We start from the raw sequence: 19,881 nt of genomic DNA, 5'->3' as shown, positions 1-19,881 counted from the left end.
CCAGTAACATTCTTTCAGTTCTCACTATGCTATAATCTTGGTGCCTCTGCATGTTATTTTCTTGGCTAAGAACAGTCAGAGTTCATATTGCTCCTTATAGACTGCTAGTTTTCCTTGACCCAGATAATCTTGTTCTTCATATCTCATAACACTCAGCAGTCAGCACTCAAGCAATTAACTATTCAAAATGTCTATCTACTCCATCATACTAAGACTGGGAAGGCAGAAAGTACATACGCCTTGTTACAGTAGCTAGCACAACGTTGGCTCTCAATAAGTATGTTGAAATAATTATTACAGTTACTCTTGCATACAGCTATTTAAATTCTTCCCTAATCCTAATCTTTCTTTTGGGAGATAAGAATAAGTAAGTCTTGACAAGAATAAATCTTGACTATTTCATCCTCAAAAAGCCATTTTTTTTTTTCAGAATGAATGAAGGAATGACCCAGTCACGTGAGGCTGATTATGGGTTACTAGCCTCTTAAAACGCAGGAGTTGGGGAATGGAGAGCTCCAGTAACAGCATCACGTGTAAATAACCCGAGCAGATCCAGGTCCTGTGCCTAGCAAACACGTGCTGCCCGCCGAGCACGGAGAGGGCGGGCACCCGGGAGGAAGATCCCAGGCGGCCGGAACGTGCTCGCGCCCGTGGCCGCCGCAGCCCGCGCCGCGGCCGCCGGGGTCTCGGAGTGAGCGCACGTGCGCCAGCCGGACCAAGCGGAGGGAGCGCCCGGTCACTCGCGGGGAGATGGCGTGCGAGCTGGTGTTTAGGGGTAGGGAAGAGTGTGGGGCGACTTACGCCCCGAGAGGGGACAGCAGAGAAGGAAAGCCTTCGGAGACGGAAAGGAGAGAGGGAGGATCGTGAGCTAGGTAAGGCGGCGGGACCTAGGCCTCGAGAGGAAGGGGGCGGGGCGGGGCGGGGCGGGGCGGGGCTGGGCTGGCGTGCGGGAGCAGAGTATAAAAGCGCACCGGGAACCGGCTACGAGTTTATTCTTAGGTCCGGTCGGAAGTGCTCACACCTGGAGTCTGGTGCGGGCGGGTGGTAGGTGGAGCCCCACCCACGACGAAGCCAGGCCTAAACCGTGCCGACCCCGCCGCAGCCGGACTTCCTCCTCCCTGCGCGAGCCGCGTCGCCCTCGCTAGCGCCAAATCCCTTAGATAAGCTCCGCCCCGCCACTAGAGGAGGCCAGGCGGGGGCGCGACGCACCCACTCCCTGGCCTGCGCTTAGTAGGCGTCCGCGTCAGTCGGAGCCTGACGCGGTGACGCAGCACGTCGACGTAAGTGACGCGCAGGCCCAGGCCGCTCCTCCTTCCCTGAGTGAGTGCCGGTCCGGTCGGGGCGGGGGAGAAGAGGGAGGGCGGGGGAGGGAGAGGCGACCCGGGAGTCGTTGTGGGCCGCGGGCCGGACCGGGTCCCGGGGCGGCGGCAGCCAGGGCCAAGCCAAAGGGCTCGGTGGGCCGTTAGAGGGCCGCCGTGGCTGTCGGGTCTCCTCCCCTGCCGGACTTGCGCGCCCGGCGCCCGGAGCCTCCGGCGCTGTGCCCACCCGCTCCAGCTCGCGTCTCCCGACTCCAATTAGGTCAGGCTCGGAGTCCCGCGGCCGCGGCTCCGGCCCCCAACGCGCGGCGGCCGCCCGGCTCGCCTTTCTTTCTTCCCTCGCCTTCCTCTCCTCTTGCCTCACCCTCCCCCTTTCTTTTCACGTTGCTGGGTTTTTGGTTTTGTTTTTTGTTGTTGTTAATTTATGCTTTAGGGGTTTTGTTCCTTAGCCCGAGCTCATGGGTGTACATTATCATGCTCCTCTTTTGTAGAGCAACCCGACGGCCATGGAGGCCGAAGAGACGATGGAATGCCTTCAGGAGTTCCCTGAACATCATAAAATGATCCTGGACCGATTGAATGAACAGCGAGAGCAGGACCGGTTTACTGACATCACCCTGATTGTCGACGGTAGGTAGAGTGGTGGGCTGAGGAGCGAATTTGTGGCTTCAGTTCTTATCTCCCCTTCCCCCACTCGCCTTTTTTTACCCACCTTCTGTAGACTCCCTATCAAAAGTCTGCATAGGCTGTACGCTGAGACCTGAGGACACTTAACCAGTGTCCGCTCACGTAGACCATGCTGCAGAAGGCTAGTCACGCTTTCAACAGAAGCATCACATTTTAACTTCTTGCAGCCTTTTCAAGTGTTCTCATTACACACTTCAGTGCAGGATGATGGCATGGGGATAGGGAGAATGTCTCTAAATGTTTGGCTAATAGCCTTCTGTTGATAAGCTGCTTTGAGATATCTCTCACTGGAGTCATTTGGGAATTGTTAATTCTTTCTAGTTTCCCAAATGGTCTTGGAGGGAAAACGTGAGAGATTCCTTTGCAGCACTAGTACTCTCTTTGGTAAGCCCCCGAAATAAAATGGGGCCTTTACCAGTCTTAGGAGTTGTCATTGTAATGGAGGCAGACCCAGCTTGGATAGCTTTTCTATGTAGTGAAAACAGACTTTTCAAGGTAAAAAATTATTTATTCTACGTCTGCTGTAGATTGAGTTTCCAAGGATCAGGCATAGTAAATGTATTCCTTAGCAAGCACATTCAGCTTGGTGATTATCCTGTTGCTTGTTCTTTTTTCAAATGATGTATAACCTTTTGGGTTGTGTTTATATTTAGCAGTTTCAACTGAATAGGATATGCCTTTGGCTTATGTGGTAGGAGGCTCCTTACCTCCTGAAAAGGTTGTTAAGATGGCCTTTAAAAAAACTGGCTTAATAAGGTTTTTGAGGCAAAGATCTGCTTTCGTGTCTAATTGAGATTAAAATTTGTCAAGATACCTGCCCAGAATATAGTTTTATAATTATATTAAAAATCTGTTTTACTTTAATTTTCTAATTTGTTTTATAGTTTTTTATTTGGTTTTGTGAATATGAATGACTTAATTTTCTTTTTTTATCTAGGACACCATTTTAAGGCCCACAAGGCTGTTTTGGCTGCTTGCAGCAAGTTCTTCTACAAATTCTTTCAGGAGTTTACTCAGGAACCTTTGGTGGAGATAGAAGGTAAATGCTTGTTTTAAATACAATATTTAGCAAATATTATAATTTGATTAAGTTTTGGACAGTTAACTTAGCAAGGTACCATGGGAAATAGGCATCAATGGTTCCTATTAGGTGACTGGATAAAGTGTTTGACACCTGAGAATTCTTAGTAAAGTGCTTGGTAAAATGATCTACCAGGAAAAACTCTTAGGTTAGATGGTAGTTGTTGGTCTCTTAAAGAGTCTTTTTCATTGCTAAAACCAGCAATCACTGTCTTTTGAAAATGTATATTAAAAGTGAATTTCCATCATATTTAGTGGGCTTATGTTTCAGACTGGTGGAGATGCTGCAGGCTTCTGTACTAGCAGAGGTGCAGATGACATGGACAGTGTGAAGTGGGCTGCTATAATATGAAAAAGGCTAGGAAGATGAACTGAAGTAGCATTCAGAAGTTCTAGAGGGTCCAGAAGGTCTTGAAATAGGAAGTGACTTTTGTACTTGCTTGAATTTTGTAATAATAGCCCACCAAGTGCCAGGTATTGTTATGTAGTTTGTGTGCATTTTCTGAGGTTCACAGCGGTCCTTTGAAATAAGTGGTTATATTTCCAATTTGCACATCAGGGAGCAGGCACCAAAAGGCACCTACCTGAGGGTGGTCATCTAGCAAGGGATTCAGTTTGTGCTATTAATTCCCATGCCTTTGTTTTCTGCTACTACAGTACCTAACTCCTCCTCCCTCCCCGTCCAAAGCTACAGGAAATAAATCAGCTTGCCTACGTAAATATAGAACATTAGCTTCTTGATCAGGATTCTTGAGTTTTGGTTTTGTATCTCTTTCACTGGGTATATATTCTCTGTTATGAATTATTCCCTTAGAGAAATTTGGTGCCCAGGGGAACAAAGAAAACGTAGAATTAATATCCTCTTATTTTGATCATTCCAGCTTATCTAGCATTCTGGCTGATACATCCATAAATAGATTATCTTTTGATTATCTGTGATGGACACAGCACAGGCATAATGGAAATCCTCAAAGCTTACTGAAGTGAAAATCCAGCAGCCTAGATGGTATTTGTTTCTATTACAAGGCAAAATTTCATCCATTTATTCACCTGAGGTACTGAGACCCCAGGCAGGTTACTTTACCTCAACTGCATATTTGCCTCTTCATCTGAAAAGTGGGTCAGTAAGCTTGTACTAATGACTAATTGAAATGATATATTCAGAGTGCTTGGCACAGTGTTCGGTGCATTGTCAAAGCTTAGTAAATTGGGACTACTTATCAAATCTAATACCTCTTATACTGTCCCAGACCCAGGAAATGAGGATTCGATGAATAAGACAGCCCTTGGAGAATCTGCAAACTTGATCATGGATAAGCAACTGGTAAAGGCGTGCAAAAAGTGTTGCAGAGACTTTTATTACAGAATGATTTCTCTGAGGAGGGAGCATGAGTAGTTTAATCTGCTTTAGAGAGAGAGGAAAGATTTCAAAGAGGAGTTAACTTCTGAGCAGAATCCTAAAAAGTCAAAAAATAAGTCACTCAATCTTGAATATCCATTGCTGGTGGAGCGAGGAGTACTGACCTACCTAGAGAAGTAGGGTCTTCTGAAGACGAATCACCTTGAGATTGCCTCTTACACTTCTGACCTGCTGTGTCCATTTATAGAACAGGATACCCAAGCCTTCAGTATTTAAACTATAGAAAATAAGAAAGAAAAATATAAAAGCATTCTTGTTCTTTTGGTTATTTGCCAGATTCAAGTTTAAAGAATCAGTTTGGCTCAGTGTCTCTTAAGCCCTTAACTTTGGGATTGCTGTACTACCTGGCTAGGCCACCTAGCTGTAGAGAAAGCCATGGGCATGTACTTGGAAAATCCGAGTTGTAGTCCCAGCTTTACTGTTTGTCAGTTGTGTAACATTGGACATCTTAGCTTCCTTTTTTTTTTTTGAATGTACAAAATATGTCAAGTAATTTTGGGTGATGTTAAAATCCTCTATAATGCTTTTGTCATTTTGGTTTATTTTGTTTTAGTAGGCACTCAACCTGGTTAAGTTCAGGCTGCCTCGGGTGGATTGTGGATCCAATTCTAATTTAGTTTTCAGAACCTTTGTTGTGCTATTCAGGTCCCAGGTGTGTGGATCTGGGTAGTAGTCCACACCACAGTGCAGTTCTCAAAGCCTTTACTGTGCAGCCTCAGGTCAGTTGCACATGTGTGCAGCTCAGTGGTGAGCTCAAGACTGCATACACAGATAAAAGGACCTTAATCCAGCTCCCCCTCCTGATTTCCTCTGTACTTTAGCTCCCAGGAGCTCCCTTTCCTGGTCTTCTGGCTGGAAAATTGGGGGTTTAGCCTCCCTGTGCTGTTGTACAGTTCCGGCAGTGGGGTCCATTTCCTGGACAAAGTGGTGAGAGAAGAAAATGACAGGAATTCTCTCCATGTGCTTCAGATTATTGTCTCTTTCCTACTTCTGTGCCAGAGAGAACTTTCTCTTAGAGTTTAGGCGCCTGCTTGGTGGCAGCCAGCCACAGATGTGCAGCATCAGAACTGGGGCTTGTCTTGAAGCAGGGCTGAGAGAGAGGAATAAAAATTGGTTTTTTTTCCCACCTACACACATACTGTCCATCCCCTTTCCTGGTTCTAGAGCCAGAAAGAGTTTCTTTTGGAGCTTTTTCTATTTGCACCTGCTGCCCAGTAACAGGAGTTGGGCTGTCCTCAGCATGGGATATGTAGGAGAAAAAAAATGTAAAACCAGAAAACTTACTGCTGTTCTTTGTGTTCTGATTTCTCTCCCCAATCTCTTTGCTTCTAATTATTCTTCAGAGTCCTTGTATATTTTGCTTTATGTATTCTGTCCAGGATATTTAGTTGGAATCAATGGATTAGTTAGGGTAGAGTATGCTTTCTCCATCCTAGCTAAAACTGGAACTCCTGTCTGTAGAATGGTGATGGTTCTCATCCTTAGCTGCACGTTAGAGACACCAGGGGAGCTTTTGCAAGTACCAGTACCCAAGCCTTTTCTCCAGATCAATTAATCTTTGAGGGGTGAGATCTAACCATCTGTATTTAACAGTTCTCTAGGTCCTTGTTATTTGAGGTGTGGTCTGAGGACCATGATGCCTGGGCATCACCTGGGAGCTTGTTAGAACTGGAGACTCTCAGGCTCCATCCTAGACCTACTGAATCAGCACAGGATCCTCAGATGATTCCTGTGTACAGCAGAGTTAGAACAGCACTGCCCTAGGACAAGTCCAGCATGCAGCCAGTGTTGAGAACCATTGCCTTATAGGGGTTTGTAAAAGCAAATGACATGTATGTAAAAGAAACTTAAATTGTAATATGCTTTATGAGCATATACTGTCATTAGATGCAAGCTGAACCAGCTCTCTCCCCGTTTCCTAAGTTGCTGGTGAAGTAAGTTACCTTTGATAAGAATGACAAGTTAACCTTTGACTTAAGTGAAATTGTTGTCCTCAAAGCCAGTTGCATCCCAGTTCAGCTTTGTGACTTGGACTCACGCCACATAAAATCTTAAACAGACATTTATGCCCTAGTTGAGAACACAAAAGCTTTCTCTTAACCCGAGCCTCCAATTTTCTAACTCCAGTCTTTACTCCTGAAACCACAGATCCATAAGCACCTAGTTTCTCTCAAATAGCAACTCTGCCATTGTGTGCAAAATTTTAGCCCCTAATATCAAAGACAAAACATCTAAGCACGTGTTCAAACATCTTATTTGAGTAGGAGTTTTCCACCAACTGAGGAATTCCCTAAGACTAGAGAAATTCCAGAATGCTTCTCCCCTTTGCCCCTTCCTAAGTGGAAAAATGACTAAGATTAAGGTGTTCATATTAATGTTTTGCTTAGATATTTGCTTGTAAAAAATGTATTCTCCTACACACTTACATTATGAAAGGAATAAGGGGTTGATGAGAAAATGGGCTGAAATTTGAAAGTTACCAGACTATTCCTGATAGAGTATAAAATATTTTTGCAGCTATACAGCATCACCCAACCATTCACTTACCTGGACGTGTTATCAGTTTGGTTCATGTTAGCTAATTAGTTGGGTCATTGGTTTATTCCTAGGACCAATGTTGGACTGGTCACATAAGAAGCACCTAGAGTGCTCACGAAAAACAATTCTCTATCCCAGTTTTGATTCTGGAGATCAGGGACCCCTGCTTAAGTCTACAGGTGATTCTGATTAACCAAGCTTTGGAACTAAGTCTGCAAATCCTTGGAGGCCAGATGCTTCTTGAGATTACAAATTTTTAGAATTTTCTAAGGTAGTGCAGTATGTGCATTACATGATATGCCTGGTAGGGTCTGGAGCAATATCCTATAACCAAGTAATAATCCAGCATCATAGCTTATTAACATTTATGCTAAGTGGGATAAAGACTATAAATAGCCTCATGTCAGTTCAGAAAAAAATGATGCAGTCAAATTTATAGGAAATTTTCTGGTTTTAAGAGATTTGGGGGACTTCGGAAATATGAATAAGAGATTGCAGTCCTGTAGTGAATGGGACCATGGATATTCAAACTCCCAAGCAGGAATGTTTCCTGCCATCATCCTATTTAAAAATCTCCATGCCCAATTGCCTCATCTGTAAAATGGGGATTGTAATAGTACTTCATAGGGTTGTTATGAGGATTAAATGAGTTTTAATACTTGTAGAGTGTTCAAAGTCATGCCTGATACATATAAATATATCAGGCATATATATGTGTTTGATTAAAAATGAAAATATTCTCCTTCAGGAAAAATTTGCACATTGTTTTTAGGAAAGATTTTTGTTGCACTTTTAAATGTTGTGTCAAAATTCCTTTTAAAGAAAAAAAGCAAAATCTAGTTGTCTGTCCTTAAGGCTACTCTCATATAATAAAATATAACATGGTCGAAAGACAACCAGGAGAAAAAAGATTAGGGGACCCAAATAAAATTAGCTTTCAGTGAATCCAGTTATTTTTAGTTTGCTTATTTGGTATCATGTAGCTTGGTCATATTATATTATACTTTATGGTGCTTCTTAACATTCTGATTGTATTCAGGCATTTTGAAGATGAGTCTTCTGAGGCTCGGAGGTCTGAGTTGGCCCCAGATCAGAGGTCATAGGGAGCCTGGACTAAAACTTGGAAGTTCTGACTTCCTGAATGATATCTTTTCTTTATATAAATGAGGGGTGGTGGATATTCCACCAATATTCTTACTGTTGTCCTCAAGGCCACATTCAAGTGTATAAAGTTCATGGGAAGAACGTAAAAGTAATTTTGTATTTGTAGTTGTACATATTGTATGCAGTTTGGTCTTGGGCATTTCTTATCATAAAACAATCTGCAAGAAATAGTTTTCTCTTTGTTCCTGACAGTAGCTTTTCATAGCCTTGCATTAGCAGACTGAAACAACAATATATAGCATTGAAAAGCATAAAGAAGTAGAGTATCGTTTTGGGCCAAAATTTAAACACAAAACTCATAAAGATTGGAATTGTGGAAGCTTAATTTTGAAAGTGACTTTAGCCTTTATTCATTTATACGTACTTTGTGTGTTTGCATTTTGGGAAGCATCATGTTAGATAATGTGTGGTGAGTTTAGAGACAAAATCATTTCTCTCAAGTAGCTTATAGTCAAGAGATGTCTATGAATTTTAATTATTTGGCCACGTACAGAGTCCAGCCTGAGGAAAGTATTAAGGGTTTTACTAAAGATGTGGCATTGAAATTGGGCCTTTAAGGGTGGTAGGATTTGTCCAGAGATAAACTGATGAAGCAGTCATGAAGGGAGGGTTAGTGTTAAGGCAAGGAACTTCTTAGAAAGTGAAGGGTTTGAGGAGCAGTATATAATGTGGGTTTGATATGGTTTAAGATTTGAAAGGGAAGATAGTGGTAAATAAAAAAATAATGTGAAGGACGTTGAAATAAAGGCAGAGTGGTACTGACCTTTATTTGCTAAGCTGTAGAAAGCTGTTGATGATTTTGGAACTGAGTTGACACAGAGCTCCCTGGCAAGAAACACAGCATGTCTGATGTAATAGTTAGCCCATTCATATATAAGTGAGAATTCTGCCAGGAAATTACCTTCCAAAATAACAAATACTCATCAAGTACCAAACACTGGGCTTCTTTTTTAAATGATACAAGATCTGAATCACCATGAATGTATGCTAATGCTCATCTTTTTTACAGGTGTTAGTAAGATGGCCTTTCGTCATTTGATTGAGTTCACATATACAGCAAAGTTAATGATACAAGGAGAAGAAGAAGCCAATGATGTATGGAAAGCAGCAGAGTTTCTACAAATGCTAGAAGCTATCAAAGCCCTTGAAGTCAGGTAATTATTTCTTGCATGAGCACAGACAGTTATTATATTTAGTCACATTCAGTGTCATGCTATAAAGAACTAACGTCATTAGTGAGGCGCAGATAGTTATATTCAGTCATGTTCAGCCTGTTAGTTAAGAATTTATCGTGTGTGTCATGCCATAAAGAGCTTACATTTTGCAACCAGGAGTATGTATTTAAGAATTTATAAAGTTCTTCTGGATACTGATTGTTCTTTACCTCACACTTGATTTTTTTGTCCTTCTGTAAAAACTGCTAATATTAACTGAAGTAGCATCTTTTGTGTCTAATAAAATAAGGAGGACTAGACATCTTCTAAGGAGTTCTCTGGGCCCCTGTAAACTGTCTTGTTGGATTCAAGCTAGTTATTTGTACTAAGCCTTATTCTAAAAAGAGTTTGCCTTACATAGATTAACGTAGTACAGTTTTTTTTTTTTAAAAAGTGAGGAAATTGAAGATGTAATAAATAGGCTAGGTGGAGGTGATAATCAGTGAAGTTAGAAATATGATAGTCAAAATGCATGCCATTAAGTCTGTATACTTGCTAAATGAGCTAAATCTAGCTCTGAGTTTTGAAGCACCTCTTCCAAAGAAAAAGGAAAAAAACCCTCAGTTACATTATTTATGGTTATAATATGAGAACATACCAGTTTTGTAAGAGCTATGCTTGATATTAAAACAGTTTCTCATAGGAAGTTATTAGGAAAACATTAAATGGTATAATGAATAAAGACTTCAACATTTTACATAATGAATAGTGTCATTGAAACATAGTGACCAAGAACAAGAGCTCTGGGGTCGGGCTGCCTCTGTAGTATCCCAGCTCTGCCACTGTGTGGCCTCAATGCAATTACTCTGCCTCCTGTGAGCTTCTCAGTTTCCTTATCTGTCAAATGGAGATAATGATGGTACTTTCTACATAGGATTATTTGTGAAGTGTAAGTGAATTAATGCGTGTAAAGTGCTTAGCAAGGAATCTGGCCCGTTGTACTCTAAATGTGAATTGCTGTTACTATCTCTTGGTTCTGTTTCTTACGAACTTCAATGTAGGTTGTTGACATAACACTGAAGTACAGTTTGGTAAAATCAGTTACACATAGGGCAGAGTGATTTAGTCCCACTCACTGGTGTGATTCAGTCAAAAGATAACGTTCAGTTGTTTCGTAGTTATTCTTAAATTGTAATTATCCATAAATATTATTTCTCCTAATGAGCTTTCAATTAGTTTGATGACAGAATTCAAGATTCAACTTTTCTGACAAGAGCTTGGTGTGTATGTATTCTGATGCCTAGTGCCTGACACATAGTAGATATGCAATAAACATTTGTGAATAGATGGATGGTGCGTGCTGATTAAAACCAGGCCAGTGTCTGCAGAGAGAGCTAAGACACAGGTAGCAAAATAGAGGTGTATTGAGGATGTAAACCTGATTTAGGTCATACCTTCTCAAAATGGAGGTAGACGAGGGGAATATGTTTGGATGGGGCAATATCAAATTTGTGGCTAAGTCTCAGATGAGAACCTTCTGAAAACATGTTCTGTGTGGTCCCTTTGCTGCTCATGTTAGTAAGTAGTATCTAACTATGCAGAAAGTCCTCGTCAGCAGAACAGTGGAACATACTCTACGACAGTGGTCCAGGTTAGATTTGGAAGACATTTAATTAAGTTCTTGTGTCTAGTCATTGGGAGATGATGGTAAGAACAATTAGGTACAGCTGTTTTCCCAGGCCTATTTAGAAGCTTTTAGAAGATTTATTATAAGACTGGGATTCTTACTGTAATTACAACCATCAGTGCTTCTCAATATAAATATATTAGCATGTTGAATTGTTTCATGAACCAAATAGGCATGCAGTATACTCTGAAGGATTCTTTAAAGACAGGAAGATAGCAGTATTACATATTGACTGTTTGTAACTGGCTGCGTATAATGTTACACAATTTAGGAATAAAAATTGCATGATGTAGTTGTGGTTAAATCAACTGGTAAAGGCAACTCTATATTGAGAAGATTATTGTATAACTGTTTTGTAGATGCAGAAGGTAAATAAGGTGCTCTTCTCACATTTGCAGTATGCACATATTTTTGGAATACAGTGTAAAATTTTTGAATGACACTGGAAAAAATACTAGGACTTTATTTTGCTGGAATTGCATCATTGCTTATTTAAAACTGAATGAGAAGGTTCCTGTTATTTGTTAGGAAACAGCAGGTGCCTTATAGATTTTTCTTCCTCAGCCTATTAAGGTGTAATTTACATACAATACATTTCACCCATTTTAATGTAGAGTTTGAATTTTGTTAATTGTACACGGTGGTGTAGCCACCACCACATTCAGGGTATAGAAACATTTTGATCACCCTAACTTTTACGACTGCAGTCAGCCCTGGTCCCCAGCCTCCACTGATCTGATTTTTATCACTGTGGGTTTTTGGTTTTTTTAAGTACATAGTTGATTTACAGTATTGTGTTAGTTTCTGGTGTACAGCATAGTGATTCAGTTATACATATGTGTATATTATTATTTTTCATTATAGGTTATTACCTCATTGTGGTTTTGATCTTATTTAGAATGTCATATAAATGGATTCCTGTAGTGTGTAGTCTTTCATGCTAGACTTTTTTCACTTAGCATTGTGTTTTAGAGGTTTGCCCATGTTGTTGTGGGTTCCTTTTTATTGCCGAGTATTCCATTGTATGGCTATACCACCTGTTGATGGACATTTAGGTTGTTTCCAGTTTTTGGCTATCACAAATAAAGTGACTACGAATATTTGTGTACACGTCTTTGGACATATGCTTTCATTTCTCTCAGTAAATACCTAGAATTGGAATAGTTGGGTCATATGGTAGATGTGTTTTTTATTTATTTATTTATTTAAGAAACTGCCAAGCTGTTTTCCAAAGTGTTGTACCATTTTACATTCCAATTTGAACTGTATGAGCTGCCAACTGCTCCACAGTCTTCCTGTATGATCAGACTTTTTACATTTTAGCCAAGTTGGTAGGTACATAGTGGTTTTAGTTTGCATTTCCCTAATGACTAATGACTTTGAGCATTTTTTTATGTGCCTCTTTTGCCATATGTTAATCTTCTTTGGCAAGATGTCTGTTCAAATTTTTTGCCCATTTAAAAAATTGAGTTATTGTCAAAAACTGAAGGGTGTGAGGTTTTAATCTGTTTACCAGCTAATAAGTTGGCCTGCCACGGTGTTATGGGTGCTGGCAGCAGACATGAGAATTTTGAGTCTCTCACAGCATACAGAGCAGCGTGAGCTTCCTGTTCGTGTCAGTTTTCTTGGATCCCATTCCCCAGGAGTCATGAGGGATAATGCAGTGGCCTTGGTGTGTGTTGTGCTCACAATGGTTTACATCACAGTTGAGGACTTTGGGCTCTAGGAAACCCAAATCTTTTATGATGAGCTGTAAGCAAATCTACCCAGCCTTTGCCCCAGAGGGTCCCTTATCTTTATTATACTGGACAATAAACAAACCAGCCACTTGCTATACAGACAGCTGTCTTTGAAAAGATAGTCCAAAACAAAAGACTTTCAGTGTGTTTGTTTATAAGATATGCAGAAACATGAGGGTCCCACGGAGAGGTGTTTCAACAGTATGCTTATTTCTACACTGTTTCAGCTTCTGGTAAATTTTCCAGTGAATACACTACTCCGTGACCATTCCGATTAATATGCCAGTAGGAACTGGGACCTACTATTCAATTTTTCCCGCGCGGGATTTAGTTAAGAAAACATCAGAATTCCAAGTAGCAGGATGTGGCCACCCTGCAGTGCTAATCTTAACCATGCATCCATTCCCCTAAGGTCCTACACTCAACCAACTGAACAAATCCCTAGAAAGCCAGAAGGCTTTCTCCTTTAGTTTCTATATTGAGTTTTCCACTTAGCTCTAAGGATTAATCTGAGTGTAGCCAGATGTTTAAGCAGTTGCACAGTCTCAGCATTGGTCAACAGGGAAGAAGTCTAGGGCAAGTCTAGCCTCCATAATTACCCTGGCCAGTGTTCTGAGGCTGACATGAATGTCTTCCAGATCCCAAGTGGTGTCATTGATCACATCAGCTAGAGTCAGACACAAATTTGTACCACCTATTTATTTGGATGCCTCTCATGGTAGGGAAGACTGCTCATAGAACATGCATAAATAAATCAGTTTTTCCTCCAGGAAGCTCCCCCAAATAACCAAGGGTAGCCTTATTTTGGAGAGATCTTCACAGTCATCTGAGAGCTAAACTGATCTACCAGTGGTGCTTCCTTAGACACTGGATGCTCTCTTCCCACCTCTAAGTTTCAAGGCATTGTATTTTTGGGAAGGAAGGAAGTTAAGACCTGGCTTCCATACAAGAATTATGGTCCCAGGGGGCACATAGGTGCTTTTTGAAGAAAGTGTTGTTTACAATTTTTTGTGACCACAAAGTGGGATCTTCATCAGTCAGGGGCACAGATTGATATTGTCTCCAATGTGGCCTTCCTTTCCCAGCTCAGTTTGAATGAGTCTTTGTTTTTGGAGGGAATGTCTGAGAGCTGCTAGTTCAATCTGTTCTGTTTATCATGAGCACCTGTATGCCAGCTGAGTGACAGACACCTCACAGACTGAGCCTGAGCTTTGGGAATAGTAGTGAAAACCTGGTGTTTTGCACGGGACATGCAGGAGCTTGGCCATCCCCTGCTGTTGACAAAATACTTCTTAGTAAAGTTAGAGAAAATGGTGATCAGGTTGTGGTCACCCTCTGGTGAGGGGTGACAGATCCAGCAGTGAGTTTAAACTTGCAGCTTTTGGGGAAATCTGCCTGAGAGCATTTTCATACCTGAGGAAGGCTCTTGGAGTGGTTCTGAAGGACAAAGATTATTAATGTCCCTTTCTCCCCTACACACATCACCTGCAGTCAAAGATGTTCTCTCTCTAGCGTCCAGGGTGGTGGCTCTCCCTCCACCTCCACAAAATCAGTATGTCCTGTTCTAGTAGCTATAACTTTACCTCTTTTCCAGCCATCTCCTCTTACCTAGACATTTCATGTGGAATGGACAGAGATAAGGGCATTTATAAAACTTAAGAGACCCATTATATAGTCCACTTTGGCCCACAAGGGCCAATCCAAGTGTACTTGGCAAGCAATGTATTCAACCAAGTGGTCATTATTCCTAGGATCTAAGTTGATGTCTGTTCAGTAAGAGAATCCCAATGGCTAAACTAGAACTAAGTTTGAATCTGCTAGGCCTACTTTTGACAGGATATTAACTTGGAAGAGGTACCAGCCAGGCTGCTCCATGGTTGCCATTGGGGGAAAGAAAAAGTGTCTGAGAATGGTCAGAGCAGAATACTAAATTTCCAGTTAGGTTTATATATAGGTCTTGATCGTTACCCAGGAGGCAGCCAAAGAGGTGATCCTTTTCTAGGGACAGCTGAGTTTGATGCCTTACTCAGATTTTTGGACAAGGAGGAAGCAAGGAAAGTAGAGTCAGAAGTCTTTTTGAGTTGATATTTGAGGAGGCTGTTACAGCACTCTACAATATCAGTATCTATGGACAGGAGGGAGCTTGAAAGTTCCAACAATACCTTGACTAACAGCTAATTATTGAGTAGCTTTTAGTGCATCATTATCAGACTGCACGTGGTCCAGAGAGCTGAACATATGACACAGCTCAATCTCAAGAGCCACAGTAGTGTGGCCAGAACCAACTGATTAGACTGGAACAGCAACAGGTTAACCTGAAAAAGGGTCCTTAGTGGTGAGGCATCAGTGATAGCCTTGAGACGGGGCCAAAGGTCTAGGGTAGTCTGTCTGCCAGGAACAGTCGGAGACAATGCCCTCTGTGATGTGATATGAGACACACAGGCCAACTTTTAGCAAGTATCACAAGTCTGGCATGCAGTGGCAACTTCTCCATCAGAAATAAAGGGTCCTTTACTTTCTACTCAGTCTGTGAGAGTGAATGTGTCACCATCTTCAGAATTTGTTGAATATAGGTGGCAGTGATGGAAGTCTAGGCAGTGTCGACTTGTTACACTTGATTCCCATTCGTACCATTGGAGAACAGGCCATTACCTGAACATCTGAATCAGTGATCCAGATAGTTTAATCAGCAGCTGCTATTTGTTTCCACAGTTGTGGCCCCAAAGATGGGTATCTTTAATCTGCCAAGATTTCCAAGTCTTCCAAAGAGCTAGGCCATGGCAATAGCCCAAGAATCAATAAAAATACAGAAAGATTCATTGTGGAGAATGTTGTCCAGATTGATGAAGACCGCCTTGAGCTCTGCACTCTGAGCCAAAGCAGCCATGTCCACTTCTGGGTTTGCAGAGTTGGTGCCTAGGCTGAGCATCTGTAGCAGCCCAGTGAACACCTTCAGCTTAGCCAGACTGTCAGTGAACCAAAGACTCCATTGATCTAATGGCTTTCTTTAGGCAACAGAGTAGGGAAGCTACCACTTTTTCGTGTAAAGCCAAGAGGCCAACTGCTCTCTTGAGTATAACTATTTTTGTTTGACAAATGAGACTTGTTGGGCACATCTTAACTTGCTGATCATGAAGTTTTAGTTAACACACTCCCAAATGGCAGAGAGCCTCAAAGCTGCCATGAATCTTATCTCAATTTCAACAAGAGCCCATTAGCAAGCTAATCCTTTCTTGTCAAAGGGAGTGTACCTTGTAGCCATATCAAGCAGTTGACAAGTCCAAAACCCAAGGAATACCTTTGGGTAGAGGCAGCTTCCCTTTGCCAGAAGCTCAAATCTGCAAAGGCATCAGTCTCAGAGACTTGTAGATGAAAGAGGTCATTAGGGTTTTGGTAGAGAATGTGCCACAGCTTGATGGACAACCAGTGCAACCTGCTGGTTGGAGCCCCACTTAAAAGATGCTGTTTTGCAGATTAGCTGATCTAATAAACAAGTTAGTAGAAGTGAGGCACATACTGTCTCTGGTACCTAAATAGTCCAATGAGATGCTGGGTCTCATTTTTGATGGGAAGAGGGAGGAGGTGAAGAAACAGTAGTTTTTTTCTTTTACTACTAGAGGGGATTGAACATTGTGAATCTGCATGTCTAGTCCCCAAAAACTTTACTTGGTGAGCAGACCTCTGAATTTTGTTGGGATTTATCAGCAACCCCTGCTGGTAGAGATGTCTTAATATTACATTCAGGGCCTTTGCAACTGAGACTTCTGGCTTGCCAGTCATAAGGATATTTTCAGTATAATGTGAATTTTAGATACAAGATAGAGACACTTGTGATAAATCTTGACCCAGCTACTAGTGGCTAATATCAGGGAAGTTTGTTCCAGTAGCTCTTCTGTGTGTGTGGTTCTTCCCAATCGGGATGATCCATCTCTGGTGCTTACGGGATGGAGAAGTGTAAATGCACATACCGTATCAACTTCTGCTGTACATTCAGATGTCAAACAGCAGTATGTAGAATCAGCACCACCCACAGGGTCAGGACAGCCTCCCTTTCCTCCTGTGAACCTTGCTTAGACCCCATCAGTGGAATGCAAGTGCCTCTCTCCGTGGAACCAGGTGGGATTGTGAGTTGGACACCTGAATATAACAGAACTGTGAAAGTTTGAGTCCCTCACATTCTTGAGTTTTCCTCAACATACTTCAATGAGTATATGGTGTCTTCACTGTATACCCTTGGAAACAGGGAGACTTCGGCTTCACCCCTAATTATCTTTCTCCAAGCAGATGAAGTCAAGTTTAGAAAGGAAGGGAAGGTAGAAGGGGAGGTGGTGTGGAGGAAGAAAATGACTCTGCCAGTGAGCAAGTTACGTTTACTTTCAGTGTCAAGCAGCGCAGGAGCTGTATGTGGCTCAACTAAGTAAACCTCTGATATTTTCAGCCCACCCAGAGCCTTCTGTCAGGCAGCAGGGTTATCATTGCTGACACCATCAATGTCAGTTTTGGGGACCCTTTGATTTAACAGCCCCATTCACATTGCTTTCTAGTTGGGGCCATGTGGTTTATGCCTTTTGGCTGACTCAGACTTGACTTCCACAGTGGTGGCTTTTTTTTTTTTTTTTTAAAGAGTGTACCTTAATCCTGGACATTCGCTGCCCCATTGTCAAGATAACATCTATGCTTTTCCTGGTGCAACATAGAAGGCTTTCCAGCAGGTCTGACCACAAGAATTTATATTGCTTTGGATCCTTTTCTCATTCCTTAGTGACTCATCTTCATCTGCATTATAAACCCAGGAAGTTGGACAGGAAGACTCCTAGTAATGCCTCATCATAAGAATTTGTCTCAGAGAAATCTCTCCAAGAGCACCCAAAGCACCTTTATATGGCAGCCAGGACCCACTGCAGAAAAACTCCGAAACCTTTGGCAGTCATCTCCAAATGGATCTAAGGTGGACATAACAGACCGCAGGAGGGGCCGAGCTCTGAGATGGCCCAAGTGTTGCCATTATTCCTTGCTCAACAAGCATTATGTTGCCCCTTCATTTCCCATGTGGACCAGCCAAAGTTCTAATGACTCAGCTGGTTTCTACTAGTAGCAGTTGCAAGTTTCCCTCCTGTCACATTTGGTTTAGGTGCATTTGACAGTAACTTGTCTATAAAGCGGGTGGAACCTTCTGTCTCCACCTGTCAGACTGCTCTTGAATCTTCGCCTTAGTTGTTAACAATGGGGCAGACTTCAGGCTGACCACCAGATGGCAAGGAAATCCTCCCCTTTTCCCCGCCTCTCCACCCCTGGACAGTTTGCAACAACTGAAACACCATTCCAACAGCTGTCCTTAAACTTACTACCCAGTACTCATCCTGCAACCTCATTAATAAATGTTTTAGTTTCCTGGGGCTACCATAACAAAATACCACAAACTGGGTTTCTTAAAACAACAGAAATTTATTGTCTCACAGGTCTGGAGGCTAGAAATCCTAAATTAAGGTAGGGCCTTGTTCCCTCAAAATCCTCTATGGGAGGATCCTTCCTTGTCTCTCTCACTTCTAGAAGCCCCAGGTATCCTTAGCTTGTGGCATCATAACTCCAATCTCTTATATAGACATAGTTAGAGTAGGGCCTCATCTTAACTTGATTATATCTGCAGACATTTCTAAATAACGTCATATTCATGGGGGTCAGGACTTCATATCTTTTGGGGACACACAGTTCAATTCATAACAATAGGCAATTAAATAGAGGACCATTTATTGCCTTACAATTTGGTAAACCTGTTTGCTTCCAGCTCCAATGGGCTTCTTCAAATTCCGTTTGCTTTGTGAGGTCTTAACCCTTCCTGTTATAGAAAGCCTGTCTTTTTCAGCATCCTGTTCTTGGTACCAAAATCTGGGGGGTCTGAGATTCTACCCTACTTTGCAAGCCAGCAGATTATCCTACCACTGTTTCCTGGATGCTGATAGATGATACAGGGTTGGTAGGTCAGAAAGAAAGGACTTTATTACTCTCTGCACAGCAGACAGCATGAGTTTTCTTTGTGCTGCTTTTCCCTTCCGCAGGTCCCACAGGCCCATGTGAAGGTTGTGCATATGGTTGGTTTTCATCACAGCTGAAGATTTCCAGCTTAGGAAGACGTCTTTTATAATGGGCTGCGAGCAAACCTGCCTTTCTATCACACAGGGGGACGTTATTATATTGGACAGTAAGCAGAGCTGTCTGTCCTCTTTGGAGGCAGCAACTCTGTCTTCCGAGGCTGTTGGCTTTTCTGCAGACATCCTTGGAAAGATAGTCCAGAACCAAAGCTTGTCAGTTCCCAAGATGTACAGAAACACAAGGAACTTGTGGAGAATTGTCTCCCAACAGTTGTTTTAAGAGATTGAGTTTAGTGAATATGTAAGAATTCTTCATGTATTCTCTATAGAAGACCTCTGGCAGATATATGTTTGCAAATATTTTCTCCTGATGTCTGGCTTGCCTTTCTGTTAACTGTGTATTTCAAAGGACAAAGTTTTTAATTTTGATGAAATCCATTTTATCAGTTTTTGTTACTAAAGTTTCTGCTTTCTATCTGCTATTTATACTTAAATACTTGACTATAAATGTCTTTCAGTATTTCAAACCTAGTCCAGTGTTACAAAGATTTTATCCTATTTTCTTCTTACATTTTTAGTAGTTTTAGTTCTTACATTTAAGTGTGTGATCCATTTTTAATTTTTTTGTGTATGATATGAGGGTAAGGGTCAAGATTTATTTTTCCCATATGGATACTAGTTCCAACACCACTGTTTCATCTTTTCTGCATTAAATTACCTTGGAACCTTTTTTCAAAAGTCAGTTGACTGTATAAGTGTGGATCTGTTTCTGGACTTTTTCTGTTCCATTAATCTCCATGTTTTATCCTTTCACTGTATCATATTGTCTTAATTTACTGTAGCCTTACAGTAAGTCTTGAAATTAGGTAGTATAAGTCTTCCAATATTGTGTTCTGCATTTCTATATAAATTTTATTATCAGCTTATCAGTTTCTTCCAAAAAGCCTGGTAGGATTTTGATTGATCTGACCGATTTTTTTTTTTAACCCATACCTTGTATACTTCAG

At 41.6% G+C, this 19,881-nt stretch overlaps 1 protein-coding gene across 8 annotated transcripts in view; it reads left to right on the top strand.

Moving 5' to 3' along the window:
- The first annotated feature begins 600 nt into the window (after positions 1 to 600).
- ZNF131 (zinc finger protein 131) overlaps positions 601 to 19,881 on the top strand; it is a 28,805-nt gene continuing 9,524 nt past the window's right edge. For 2 of the 8 annotated variants that reach the window (XM_072958725.1, XM_072958721.1), the window contains exons 1-4: positions 1,006 to 1,320; positions 1,808 to 1,946; positions 2,941 to 3,042; positions 9,215 to 9,359. In XM_072958725.1, the coding sequence (XP_072814826.1) occupies positions 1,823 to 1,946; positions 2,941 to 3,042; positions 9,215 to 9,359 (371 nt within the window). In that variant the 5' untranslated portion in view covers positions 1,006 to 1,320; positions 1,808 to 1,822. Of the gene's footprint in view, positions 873 to 1,005; positions 1,579 to 1,807; positions 1,947 to 2,940; positions 3,043 to 9,214; positions 9,360 to 19,881 lie in introns of those variants that run through there. The other 6 variants (XM_072958724.1, XM_072958720.1, XM_072958719.1 and 3 more) reach the window with 5 other exon arrangements.

This window comes from Vicugna pacos, chromosome 3, assembly GCF_048564905.1.
Source record: "Vicugna pacos chromosome 3, VicPac4, whole genome shotgun sequence".
Classification (NCBI taxonomy): Eukaryota; Metazoa; Chordata; class Mammalia; order Artiodactyla; family Camelidae; genus Vicugna; species Vicugna pacos.
Note: the sequence above shows the minus strand (reverse complement) of the source record. Positions and strands in the feature narration are given on the sequence as shown.